At 42.5% G+C, this 13088-nt stretch overlaps 1 protein-coding gene across 7 annotated transcripts in view; it reads left to right on the top strand.

Annotated features, from left to right (window-relative positions):
- The window catches only part of qkia (QKI, KH domain containing, RNA binding a), a 79253-nt gene that overhangs the window by 16871 nt on the left and 49294 nt on the right, over nt 1-13088 (top strand). For all 7 annotated transcript variants that reach the window (XM_070979795.1, XM_070979800.1, XM_070979797.1 and 4 more), the window contains exon 2: nt 11248-11390. In XM_070979795.1, the coding sequence (XP_070835896.1) occupies nt 11248-11390 (143 nt within the window). The remainder of the gene's footprint in view (nt 1-11247; nt 11391-13088) is intronic.

Below are 13088 nucleotides of genomic sequence, written 5' to 3'. Positions count from 1 at the left end.
ACTAGAGTCACAGTTGATGTAAGGATTTGCAGAAGGTTTACTGTTAAAATGCAGTTGCCACTTGGCGGTGTTTAACTGATGGAAATGACCGGTTGAATGTTACCATCTCCCATTTTGTCCCATTTATGTTAACTCTTTGCTTTTCTGTCAGTAGACTTTATAATCCCACTGAAAACACTGTTTTTCTGTGGATTTAGATTGTTTGGAAGAAATTTGAAGCATGGGTAAATTATCCCTTTTAAACTGATGATTGGAAGTATGAAAATTTATTCTCCTCCCCTCCATCTTTCCTATTGGTTGTGAGCTCTGTGGTCTCCTTAGTTACAGGGGTGGGGACAGGAAGCACAGTGCATGTTATCTTTTCCAGTCACACTGACAGCCAGAGCCTTTCCTTCCTCCCTCTTCCTCTCTAGTTTCCTTTCCTGACAGCTGGACCTTTCCTGGCATTGTTGCATGACAGTTGGGGCAGCTGTGTGTCGGGGTAGACAAAGATGAGATGTGTTTAATAGATTAATAGTGTTCTGCACTATTAGATCCTCTGATCAGTGGTCTGCATTTTGAGATAAATTATTCAGCCTAACTCTTTCAGACATAGGTTCTCTTTATGTCTTAACAACTGACAGGAAATGTCAATCTTTTCAGGCCCCTCCAGGTAGTGGGCCACGGAAAAGGATACCTCCTTTTCACAGACCAGAGGAAATAGTTTCAGGGCAACAGTCAACACAAAATGGGGCCAGGCATTGCTCTTTTAATCCGCAGACCTACAGTCCATCAGCATGCATCCTGACTCTTCATCCTGTTATTCTTCCCATTCCTTATCTCGTAGTCTCACATCTTGTTGAGCTCCCAGCATGCATCCTGTGCTTCATTTTACATAGCATCCCTGCATTGTTGTAGGTGTGTGTGTTTGCCTATACAAGTGCGGAAGGATGCACGTTTGTAAAAGTATGCCTGGGGCCTCGGTGGATAAAACAGCTGCGTTTCTAGATGCCTTAGTAGCGTGCGTACATCCACTGAAACACAGAAAGTAGAGTTAAATGGGTTAAAGCAGAGTGAGAGAGGGATTCTTCAGTAGCACTGTGCAGCACACCACAGGTCTCATTTTTGTTTGTCTGTCTGATTTCACTGGCAGGTAAAGTCTGTGAAATGAGCTCCCACGAGATGCAGAGGAACCAACAATCTGTCTGGCTGGCTGTTTTGAGCGCATGCTTTGTTCATACTTTTGTGTGTGTTTATGTTTGTACTAATTAATACACCAGCTTTGACTGCTCCTGTCATAACTAAGCATACCTTTTTAGTATGAATGGAACCACAAAGATACAGCTTATATCGAATAGAAGTGAAAGGTGGGCTTCCTCCTTGTATTGTAGCTCAGTTGAGGCAGGCTATTTCTTTTTTTCAACCAAGATTTGTGAAACCATTTTCAGCTCATGAGGCTTCACTCTTAAAGCCAGCCTGTTAAATGACTATTGCTGTGGCTTCCAATTTAACGCTACATATCGCTCCCCCTTTTAGATGGCAAAAGCAGCAGTAAAATAGCCTATCTTTGCGTGGTATTTTAGAAGGAGCCTGAGTCTGCATTTGTGTGCATTAGGTTGGCTGTTTCAGCTGAGCTAGGGTATTGGCCTGCTTTAAAAGGTGAACCGAGGAGAGAGAAAGTATTAGCACAGAACTCTAGCTTCTACTGTGCTGGATTAGAATATTTTTGCAATCGCTGAATAATTAGAAATATTATTAAACTACCCTGAGAAGGAGCTTTTAGCATTCTGTTAACTACCACACTAACACACTCCCCTGTGCTTCCCGTGAGGGAATTGTGTCTGTGGGAGTGTGTGAAGGAAAGAAAACAGTTTCTGTAGCTTTCTGTCTTGCTCGCTCGCCTTGGGGTGCCTCCCCAAAGTTAAAATGTGTGTGAGTGTACATGCACTCACAAGTTTCACCCTGGGATCCTGTCGAAAGTCCCCCCACGCAGAGAGTAATGAACGTTGGCCCCTTGCGGCAACCATTAAGAGTAAGCCATTATGGTTCAGTATTGAGCCAACCCTCCCTGCCAGTTTCACCTCACTCTATAGTAGACCCCACTGAGTGCACAAAACTGGCACTCCTATGGCTCATTGAGCTGCCAGCGTGCCCCCCACCAGCACACAGTCCCATAAAGCAGTTCCACATCATCAAATGTGATGATCCTTGTTCTAATTTTAGTCTGAAGTCTTAATAGCTCAGCAGATACTGTCTGAACTGCTCATTTCACTGTAGTGTGGTGAGTGAGGAGGATAAGATGAGTTTTTGCTTCATCTTTTCAGGGATCATGTAAACTACTTAGCCTAGCAGCTGAGTAAAATGTGACTGACTGGCTATGATAACACACTTGTGCAAAATGTGTCTGATGCTATTTTTATTTATTTATTTTTAGTACGGCTCATTTTTTCTTCCCAGTTGATTTTTGTGTATAATTGATAAGGGATCAATCCATAAACATTAAATGTCATTTGGAATATCCAAATGAATAATTGTTCTTATATTAGCATTAATCACACACAGCATATGAAGTGGCCTGTTAGTCGTTTTACTTCCATTTTAGCCTTCCATAGACAGCTGGCATTAACCAGGAGATGAAGCATTTTGGCAACTTCCGAATAACAGCCCTAGTAATTGCCATTCTGTCTTTTCACACAACACTCTTGGAGACTGCCAGTTTTGGGACCACAGCAAGATTTTCTCACTATTAGCATTTTTAAGACCATCTTTGTTGCTCTGGCCATCTTAGGACATTCTGTAGCACTGTATTTCTTGGTCACTTGGCAGTGGTTCAGTGACTTTTCCTCGCTGATTGTTCTGATCTCGAAGTTGGCATCATGATGCTTTCTCATGCTTCAGTCAACTGGCCTACTTTAAGCCACGTTTTCCAGGACAGTCACTGCACATGTTTATCTGTCTCTCCTGGTGTTACATTTTGTCAAATGTAAGACAACATTTTCAAATATATTTTCCAATCTAGGCTAATTTTTTTTTTCTGGAAAAATGTGTATGGAAATACATATGCTTCACTTCTCCATGCATTCAGTCCCTTTTATCCCACTCTATCGCTATTTCTGCTTCTTTCCTGCCTCGCCTCAGCTCTTCCTTTCGTTTGGGCCCCCTCTTCTTGTCTGCACTGTCTGTTTGCTTTGTTTAATCACCAAACTAACGTGCTATGACACGTTCCTATAGCACACCGTCAGTGTTGCTGCCAGCAGCCACAGAAAGCCACATTTAGCTTGGCACCCCTTCTCCGTCCAGCATGCAGTCACAGTGACAGCCCCAGAAAACATTGCATTTGCCACCGGTTATGATTAATGGCTTTGCTGATTGCTGTTCTTGGCCATCACCACACCTACACAGTCTGCTTTTAGCATACATATTCTCAGGGGTTCAGCCAGAATAGAGGAGGAAGGTAAACTGTGCGTCCAACTTCTCAATGTTTCTGACGTAATAAGGAGTATAAGGATGTGTTCACCTCATGATTTGATTGGATTGACCAATTATTTTTTTTGTCAGTTCTGTACAAGTTCCGTTAAGCATTTGTGATGGAAAGAATCTGAGAGCCCAAGCTTGAACCAGACAAATTGTTGAAGGCTTGCTCTTTGTGTTTCTACAATACATATTTTTACATTAGCCATCATAGTAGAATATTTAACCAGTATGAGTCCAAGGAGAGTGTGGGGTTGATGTGTAATAGAGAGCAATCTGCTTTTTTCCCCTCTGTCTCTTTGTAGGCAGAATTAATATGTGGCAATGGCTAGTAAAGGATGGTGGAGGAGCTATGTAGCACCATTTCCTGCTTGTTTCCTGCTGTATTTGTTTAGCAGATTTTTCTCTAAGGCAGTTTCCCTCCTCCTTCCGTGTGGAGTGTTATTTCAGTGGGTTCTCTCTCTCAGGAGAGCCTTGCCTACAAACACACAAAAGCTCATTAGCTCATGCATGTGTGGGCGTTTTAATGTTTAGTTTGGTGTTTGTTTTTATATGTGCGATATGTGCTTAAATTTGTGTCAGAGAACACACATTGCGGTGCACTGTTGGACCATAGCTGAATGTTGTGAGTTGTTATCTACGTGTGTGTTTTCAGTCAGCTTTAGCTCATTATTGATGATCAGTGTGCTGCTGTTGGGTAAGTAGTTGGCTGGAATATGAACATGCATGTGTACATTGACTGCAAACCCAGCATATGTGTTCTTTCTGAAATTTATGCACATAGTGTATGCCTTTTGCATTTTATTGGTGTAGAATGCATCATCTGTCCCTTCCCAATTTGGATGAAAGCATATTTCCTCTGTGTCCTGGCTCGCTGTTTACCCTTGAGATGAGTAAGCATGTGTTTACGTGTATGGGAGTGCTGTTCTGTATTTCTATTCTGTATTTTCTTTTAACCTGGCACATGGAGGAGGAAATGCAGAAACCTTGTTATGCCAGTTGTTTATTTAGTGGCCTATCTACTTAAGGACCTGATGCTGGAGCTTTTTACCCAGCCTGTCTTAGGGAAATCCTCTGGCTGCCAGCAAACTGCATCGTCATTTCTGTCTAGAGCCATTTAGAGCCTTCAGCCTGTGGGGGCCAGTGGTGATATCCATATCATGTCAGGGTTCAGTAACTGTGTGGACAAGTCTCTGTAGAACAGATCTGAGATGTATTTTTTTGTTTGTACTTTTCCTGTCCCCCTCACAATACTCACATAAATTGAAAAAAGATTGTTGGTCGCTGCAGTAACAGTTTCCTCCTGTCCATACTGGCTGTGACGTGATTCCTTGCGACTCCTATTAAGTGATGAGCGACAAAATCTTTTGTCCTTGTTCAGTGCTGTTGTGTGCCAGCAGTTCAGCCGAATCTAATATGATCCTTCAGCAGTCTGGGTTAGTCGAATCAAGTGTGTATCTTCCAGAATTACTCCCCCCCATACAAAATTGTCTTTTTGTGTCACTATCCCTCTGCTACAGCTCAAGGAAACACTTAAAGGGGAACACAAACAGGGAAAAAGAACTTTGGAAGATAACCAATAAGTAATGTACTTATGTAATGTAAAACAAAAGACAGTGTGGCTGTTTTACTCCAGCTTAATTACGAAACCATTCTGATGTGAATTAACATTATGGTGGGGGGCTCGAGCACTTTGTGTTTTCTACAACTGCCTATAGTCACGTATCCATAGCAATAAACAGTCCTATGCCGTTCGTTATTGCCTCCTCTCTCTCTGAAACTGTGGAAAGGGGCCACTTGGATGCCATGGGAAGAAAAACTTGCACCCCAGTGTGTTAGACTACTGCAAGTAATAGACACACTTGGGTAATGCTGTCGCAAATGAGTTGCAGTGTTTGATGTAGCAATTTCCAGAAACATAACATTGCCTTAATAGGGTTGAACTATGTTGATCCACAGTTCTCGTCTGATCTACTGCTGCTTGTCCAGTGTTAACTCTTATTTACTGGGAAACCATAGTCTTTCTTTCCTCATAATTCCTTGGTTCAAATGGTTAACAAAACTAAAACAAGTTGCCTACCAAACAGAGGATCCTGTACTAAACATTTTGTGCTTAACACTGTCACACACTGTGAACTGAACTGCATATGCTGTTTTTAACTACGCTGATAGTACTGCATACTCATTAACAGCACAGGAATACTTCGTACATCAACATCAAAGGATTGTGCAGTGTAGGCCTACTCTTAAATCAAAGATTAGGAGGTAAAAATAAGACAGAAGCAGAAACATTTTTTTTCCTTCACAAAGAGGGAGGGGAGAGAGAGGCAGCTGTGAGTTGACGATAAGACCCAGAAATGCATACGTTTTCATGGCTCAGTCACCACCACCAATGCGCACTATACTTCTGCTCTCTGCTTTAAAAGAAACCTTCGTCTTTCATATGCTTGGCCTGCCAAACCCCTAAACTGTTGAAGTGGAGTGTCGTCTTGGATAAAGTCGTCTGTGCCATGAATAAAGGGCAGGAATGCATTAAACGCCCAAATCCTTTCGCTTGCAACGGGCACCCAGGCTTTGTGATTGCTAAAGTGCACAGCTTTAAAGTGAAAAGGCTTGTTCCTCGCCTCAGTCTTGTTTCACTCAGCACCAGCACATTTAGGTGTATCTGTGATTGTTGTAGTTTTTTTTGGACATGACCGCCACATTTTTATGTCTATATTTATCTCTGCTTCAAGGCCGCTTTCTTTTTTCACCTGTTTAAATCATGAATTGAGCATGCATGCACGTGCAAGCAGGAAGAGATGGAGTGATTTTGAACACTACAGGTTTTTGATCTTAAATCCCCCTAAACAGGGAGGACTCATTCAGTCTCTCTGCAAAGTTGAACATTTGATCATTTTGGCTTGAAGATTAATTGGTGTTACACTCAATCTGTTTCAGGTGCCAGATATTATCAGCCTAATACCAGGCATCACAAGGTATCTAAAGCTGCTTTCCTCAGGCAAAGCTGATCACACTGATTACTCAACCATTGCATCGCGCTCTCACTCTCACCCTCTCTCGCTCTGTTTCTCTCTCTCTCTGTCTCTCTCTCTCTCACACACACACACACACACACACACACTTACATTTACTCACATTACACATATATGGACAGATGTGCTCTGTATGACCAGAGGAGGTTTTTGCTCTGAGCTACAGGGGGACAAAGCAGTTATGGAGCAGATCTATTTTTGGGCTCTTAATGGACTTGTTCCCATTCTCTAGTGGAGCAGGTCTGGCTGAATGATCTTCACCAGCCTTAAACCTGATTACACTATTTCCTTCTGGACCACTCCATTGTTTTTGATTTTGCTCTGCCCTCCGCCTATCCCTTTGCTCTGACTTTGATCTCTCCTCCACTCCATTACCCAGGTTTGTCCTCCTGCTGTGATTACATTCATGAGATCATGTTGAATAGGAGCGGCTGCAACATTAGAAAACATTCCTACCTGAAGTAGCTGCTCTTCTGTCTTATGCCTTCTCTCTCCCCTTTTCGTCCTCCTCTGAACTGACTCCCTTGATTCTGCCAGTGCTGCTTCGATGTCATCATGTTTTTGGCATCAGGCTGGGTAAATAAATGAGAAAATTCCCTGTCCCATGGTGCTGTGTTCACAGTGGCTGACTGTCAAATATCACTCATTCAGATGAGTAGATTAATTTTATTTCTCTCTGTCCCTTCTATATTTTCCTCTTGTGTGCATATGACTCTTCAGCCAAGGCCTAGTTTTCCTTTGCCTTATCAAGGGGGTAATATCTGTGTGGGTAAAAATCTGACCATATGCCACTCCGTGCTGTTTTGACTGGTTATACGGCGGGGACAGTGTGCCTGCTAAAGAAGCAATCATGGCAGTGAACCAGAGGACTAATTATGAGGAGACTTTGCGAGACATGCTGCTTTTAAACCTCCTTACATGATTTCAACTCATTTCATATTGCTTATCAGCCGATTACATTTTTAGAATGCTAAGAATTTAGCATTTTGATTAAATCAAAACATTCTTGAGACCCTTAATTGCTTGAAATCTGCAGTCATTAAGGGGGTTATATCTTAGGGCTATCTTTTATCTGTAAAGTATCTACTTACTCATGGCATTCAAGCATCCGCTGAAGTCTGACTAAAAAAAAAATTACTTAAGGCTTTTTTAGGGTTTTCAACAGCATCCCAGTCGTCCCCAGCAGATAGCTTTAGTCAGGTGTCATGGAGATGGCTCAGCTTTCACCTTCTGACCAAAGTATAAAATTTTTGTTATGTGGTAACACATGGCTGTGTGTGTCTTGTGGTATATTATATCACATTATCAAAGTTTAATGGAAGGGAAAAACAAGTTTGAAAGCACCAGGAAAAACTAGTAAGTGGACCATGAGGTAACATCCACCGACCACACCACACTTTGATTCTTAGCTGTCAACTTACAGTAACCTCCTCTGCCTCACTCCTCAGTCCATTGCCTCTCAAACCCCTCCACCTGCCACTCTCCCCTCCCACATCCTTCGCTTTCGGTTCTCCTCTCTCACCATTGCCAAGATCACCAAAGAAGATGAGGAGAAGCTGTCTCTTCACTTGAGCTTACAAAGGGCAGACAGATCCGCAGCCACAGCCTGTGACATTTTCCTTTGTCGCTGCAGATTTTAGAGGAAAGGGCAGACATTGAGAGAAACAAAAAAGAAGGATAAAATGAAATGTGTATCAACTTAAGATTGAGTCAGAAAAGAGCAGTTCAAGTCCAGAAGAACACAACTGAACTCTGCTTACTCAGCACTGTGGTTATAATATTTCCTCTTTCCTCTGTCTTTGTCACATCAAACCTTCCACTCCGCCCTCTAACTACTCTCAAGGTTGATTTCTTCCTGACAGATGTCTGGGTAAAACACTAAATAGAGATATTACAGTCTTTTCCCGTGTCTGTGTGTGTGTGTGCAGTCACCCCCCCACAGGTAAATAGACAGCTCTGACAGAAAATGCTGTTTATGTGTGTGGTTTGCTGAGTCAGGCTGTGGATGACACACACTGAGCTGAGAGATGCCTGAAGGGGAGTAACAGGGGATCTGTTCCTGCCCCTCATTTAGCTCTTAAACACGTACATACTCCAGATTTTTTTTGCCATCTAATGCCAAAGTTCAAGAAAAGTTCTCATTTGATAGAATGTCCTTCTTTTGCTCCAGCCGATTCATTTCTTTTTCCTCTTTTGTCTGTTCTCTCGAAGATAGCAGTCTCCTTTCTTTGTGACTTTCTCTCAAAATCAGCCTTTTCTTCCGGGGTGGACAGCTAGACAAATGATCTTGTCGGTCGTGCAAGGCAGGGGGTAATTTTTAGGTGAGCACAGCGCTTCAGAAAAGACTTGCTGCACTGAAATTAGAGGTTGTCAAATGCTGCACGTCTCTACTGATGGCCCAGCACGGCCCCCTTATGTTAATGTGGCATTTCAGCAAGAGGAAATTAGAAGGAGGAGGGGTGTTTCTGGTGGTTGTTGGGGAGCACTGTCACGTGTACATACTTCTTCTTTTTATTTTCTCTTGTTTTCTGAAGGATGCTTGCTGTTGGATACAAATACCATACAGTATATTTACTTTTCCTCTAAGCTACATACAGAGCCCATATTTTCTAACCTGCAGAACATCAGCTGCTTTTTACCCAGCATTGATGGCTCCTACACACATGCTTAATCCACCAGTGGTCTGTTAAATGGCTCTTCTGTGTTTATTAATGTTAGCTTGTAGAGAGAGACAGCAAGTAGGGTTATGAGATTTATAGTAAGTAGGAGCATTTCCCTTTTATAGAATGCCATTTAATAGTGATCATCTTTTCCACATATACTATAAGTGATCAAGCCATGGATGGATTTGCATATCCATCAACCAGTTATTAAACTTATGACCATGTGATTAAAATACTGACTCTTTAACCACTTGGCAATCGCGTTCTATCATGCCATCAAGTTTTATGAACTTTATGGTTTTTTTGGACACACAACACACAATCATTTGTAATTAGCTGTCCTGTTTTTCATATTCTCATTACTCCCTGTGCTCTGCTGACCTGATCCTGCCTGTGTGATGTGTCACTGCCAAGAACCTCAGTTCATACACAAAGCTTAGATGTGGCCTGAAACCGCTGGTGTCGGTTCAGACTGATGTCATCTGTCCTTTGGGTTAGATGCCATGAGGATGATTTCATCTGGGGGGAGGACTGGGAGTGTGTGGACCACAGAGTGCTGAGGTCATTTTGTTTGCAAAGGAGTTGTTCTTGCCTTGTTTGTACGGTTCAGATATGTCCCGTAGGTGTTGTTCACACAGCTGCAGGCCAGATGTTGATGTGTATCCTTGTCAGTGTCCATGAGCCCATCAATCATAAATTTGTCAGCCTGTCATCGACAGTATCCAGAGAAAACATTTTCAGATCAGCAGGAAATCCCCACAAACTGATTCCATGGCTAAGTCCAAGAGTCTGATTTTTTTCCTCTTTTTTAATTTGTAAAAGTGTACAATTATTCTAACAAAGACAAGAAGTACACTGAAACCTAATTATGGAAGCTTGACCCACCTGCTAATTTTACTTCAGCATAAGGTTAAGGCTTAGAGGTCAGGTATGCTCTACCGAGGGCATCTAAAGTTGAGTGTCAGGTTCCCCAGCTAGAGTTTAATATAGAGCTCCCAACTGCTCAAAAGTCTCATCAGAGATGGAAATGATGTCTAACACTGTCCTCCACTCCACCCTACACACATCATTCCTTGAGGCCTTACAAGCCCTACCATTTCGTGTCACACACAGACTTAGAGAAATGTCTTTGCAGGTGCGTCCTTTTGAATCACGTCTCCTCTACCCTTTGCTGCGTGTTAACATTTTGGTTAAGATTGTTTGTATAGCGAGGGCAAACGTGGGAAGTTCAAAAGTGCGAGAGGTGTGTATCCCTTATTAACAGGTACTGCAGTCATCGGTCCTCATCCAACTGTGACACTCTCACACATACTGTATACACTAAGAGACACACAGGATGGGGCAGGATGAATGAATGCCCTTTTTTCCTCAACCTGTATAGCACAGCTTTACTCTGTGTGTGAATTTTTGTGAGCTACAGAGGCAGCCAAAATGGGGTGAGACTGTGAATTAGAGGTGAGCGTGTGTGTATCTGTGTGTGTGGTGAGAGAGAGAGAGGGGGAGGTCCATTAGTTTTATCTGACAGAGGGATCAGATCTGAAGGCATGTACCTGAGTCTGAGCGATTCTCCGTGTCTCCTCTCCCCACCTGCCCAGCTGCTCGTACAGGCTACTCTATTAGACAACAGTCACTAGGGAGTATCAGGCAGAAAGGAAAGATGGTCGCCCAACCCCTAAATAATGCAGCACTTAACTTTTGTCTCTGGAATATAAAATAACTTGCACACAAACACACGTTTACTGTTTTTAGTCAGAGCAGTTTGTTCTGAAAAATTGCCGTTTCCTTCAGGTATCAAGAAGCATCAATGCTCAGCTGTCATATATTTTCACACTCACACGTTATGATAATTCTGTGTGTACTCTTGGAAAACAAACTTGCACAATTGTTTATCTGTAAATGACAAACAATACTCAAGGCAATTGACAGATTTCTGTTTTTCTTTTTGTTTTTCCGACAAAGATTTATATGCCACATTAAGCTTTTGCCCAGAAGGCAAAATCAATATGACAGTGATATATCAAATACAGAGTGAAATAAATGTTCAGTTGTACTGTTGTTATTCAATTGCTCACCACAGTGCACATGTTTGTCTGTTTCAGAGATCAACAGAGTGCGTAAAGACATGTACAGTGACACAGTGAATGGCCTTGTGGACAGACACCCTCTCGAGCTGCCTGAGCCTATCGGACCCATTGTCCACCTGCAGGAAAAACTGTTTGTGCCTGTCAAAGAGTACCCTGACGTAAGTAACTGGTCTACACATCTCACACTATGGCAGCAGTATTGCCATATTGCAGTAATGTTTGTCTTAATTCCTTACTATGACTGATATTTACACTGGAACCAATAGTAGAAATAGTGTCTTGAGAAAAAGACAATAAAGAAAATAATTGGGAGGTACATACAATTGATGAGATAACAGGCCAGTGGGAATATGCTGTTTGCTTTTCCTCCTTCAATGGAGAACTTTTTCCTGTAAAATGTTTGGATCAGCAGCTAAACGAGCAGCTTTAATACAGTCAAAATTGACATGCACATCCACACACATCCTCTTGCTGTAGGCCATTCATCTTTGTGGTGCCATCGCTGGAGTGACAGCTGCTGATACTTCAGCAATCTCTCAACGCTGGAGACATACCTGTTGTTTGTCTCTCTCTTTTTTTTCTGTTGCACATTCTCGCTCACTCCGTAGTGCTTTCCTCATGTACTCCACTCATACGTTCTGATTTGTTAGTTGCTGGACTCATCGAAAGTTCCGAGTCGTTAACATACTACAGTTAAAGCTTTATCAGGTGGCTGTCTAAATTGGTCCCGGTCTCAGGAAAACATGGCATGCTGGGATGTTTATGGGCCAACTCAGCAGTAGATTAATGCTGAGAGGGGATGAAGGAGGGGATTGAGACGAGGGGTGTCATGAAAAGTAAACTGCAGTGCCATAAATATTCAGTTGAAGAAGATGGAAATCTGTCGGACTTATCACTCGACTTGGTTAGAGCAGTGGCATAGATGGCTTTTATCAGATGGAAAGACGCATTTACATGCACATGCACATACACACAGCTGGGGAATCTTGCTGGTTTTAGAGATGAGGAGGCTAGTGGCAACACTGAAGAGGAGAGTCAGTAAAATCCTTGTCTGAATAATGACAGGGGTGTTTGTGTGTACTGTATTTGTCAGCTGTGTGTGTGTGTGTGTGTGTGTGTGTGTGTGTGTGTGTGTGTGTGTGTGTGTGTGTGTGTGTGTGTGTGTGTGTGTGTGTGTGTGTGTGTGTGTGTGTGTGTCTAAGGTTGTGGCCACAGTCAGTCAGCCACCTTCCTGTCCTCATGGTAATCTTTGGCACACACATGAATGGTTGTGTCACGTCTTGTGGAGCAACATTTCTCTTCGTAATCCCAGCAGCTTGCAGTGAGGAAATGAATGGAGGGAGGTGACGAAGGATAAGAGACACTGTAGAGCAGACCAAGGGCTAGCCAGGCGTGGATTGCATTTTCCTCCTGACAGAATTGATAAAGGGCACCAGGGGACTGGCTTGGATCAGCTTAGCTCCAGCTGACCCTCAGACCAGACCAAGCCTCTGAGCTCAAGCTAAATCAACCAACCCCAACCCAGTCTTTCACCTTTCATCCCTAGCGACAGGACTCTAAGACCTTGGACTGTCCCCTAATTTGTTCTGAAAATCATCTTTGTGTGCTAATTGCTTTATTTTTTGCTCTAAGTATTCCTATTACCCTTTATTTCTGCCATTACTTATGCACTGTATTATTATGAGAAAACAATAATATGCATAAGCAATTTCCACAAATGTGAAGTGTCTAAAGTATATATGAAGCAGGACTGACCCTGTGTGATCGATGCATCGATGCAGTTGTCTGGTCAACAAATTACTGGATGCTATTTAAAGATACAAGACCAAAAGCTTTACCTTTTTATTTGGACATAC

This window comes from Chaetodon trifascialis, chromosome 14 (assembly GCF_039877785.1).
Source record: "Chaetodon trifascialis isolate fChaTrf1 chromosome 14, fChaTrf1.hap1, whole genome shotgun sequence".
Classification (NCBI taxonomy): Eukaryota; Metazoa; Chordata; class Actinopteri; order Chaetodontiformes; family Chaetodontidae; genus Chaetodon; species Chaetodon trifascialis.
Note: the sequence above shows the minus strand (reverse complement) of the source record. Positions and strands in the feature narration are given on the sequence as shown.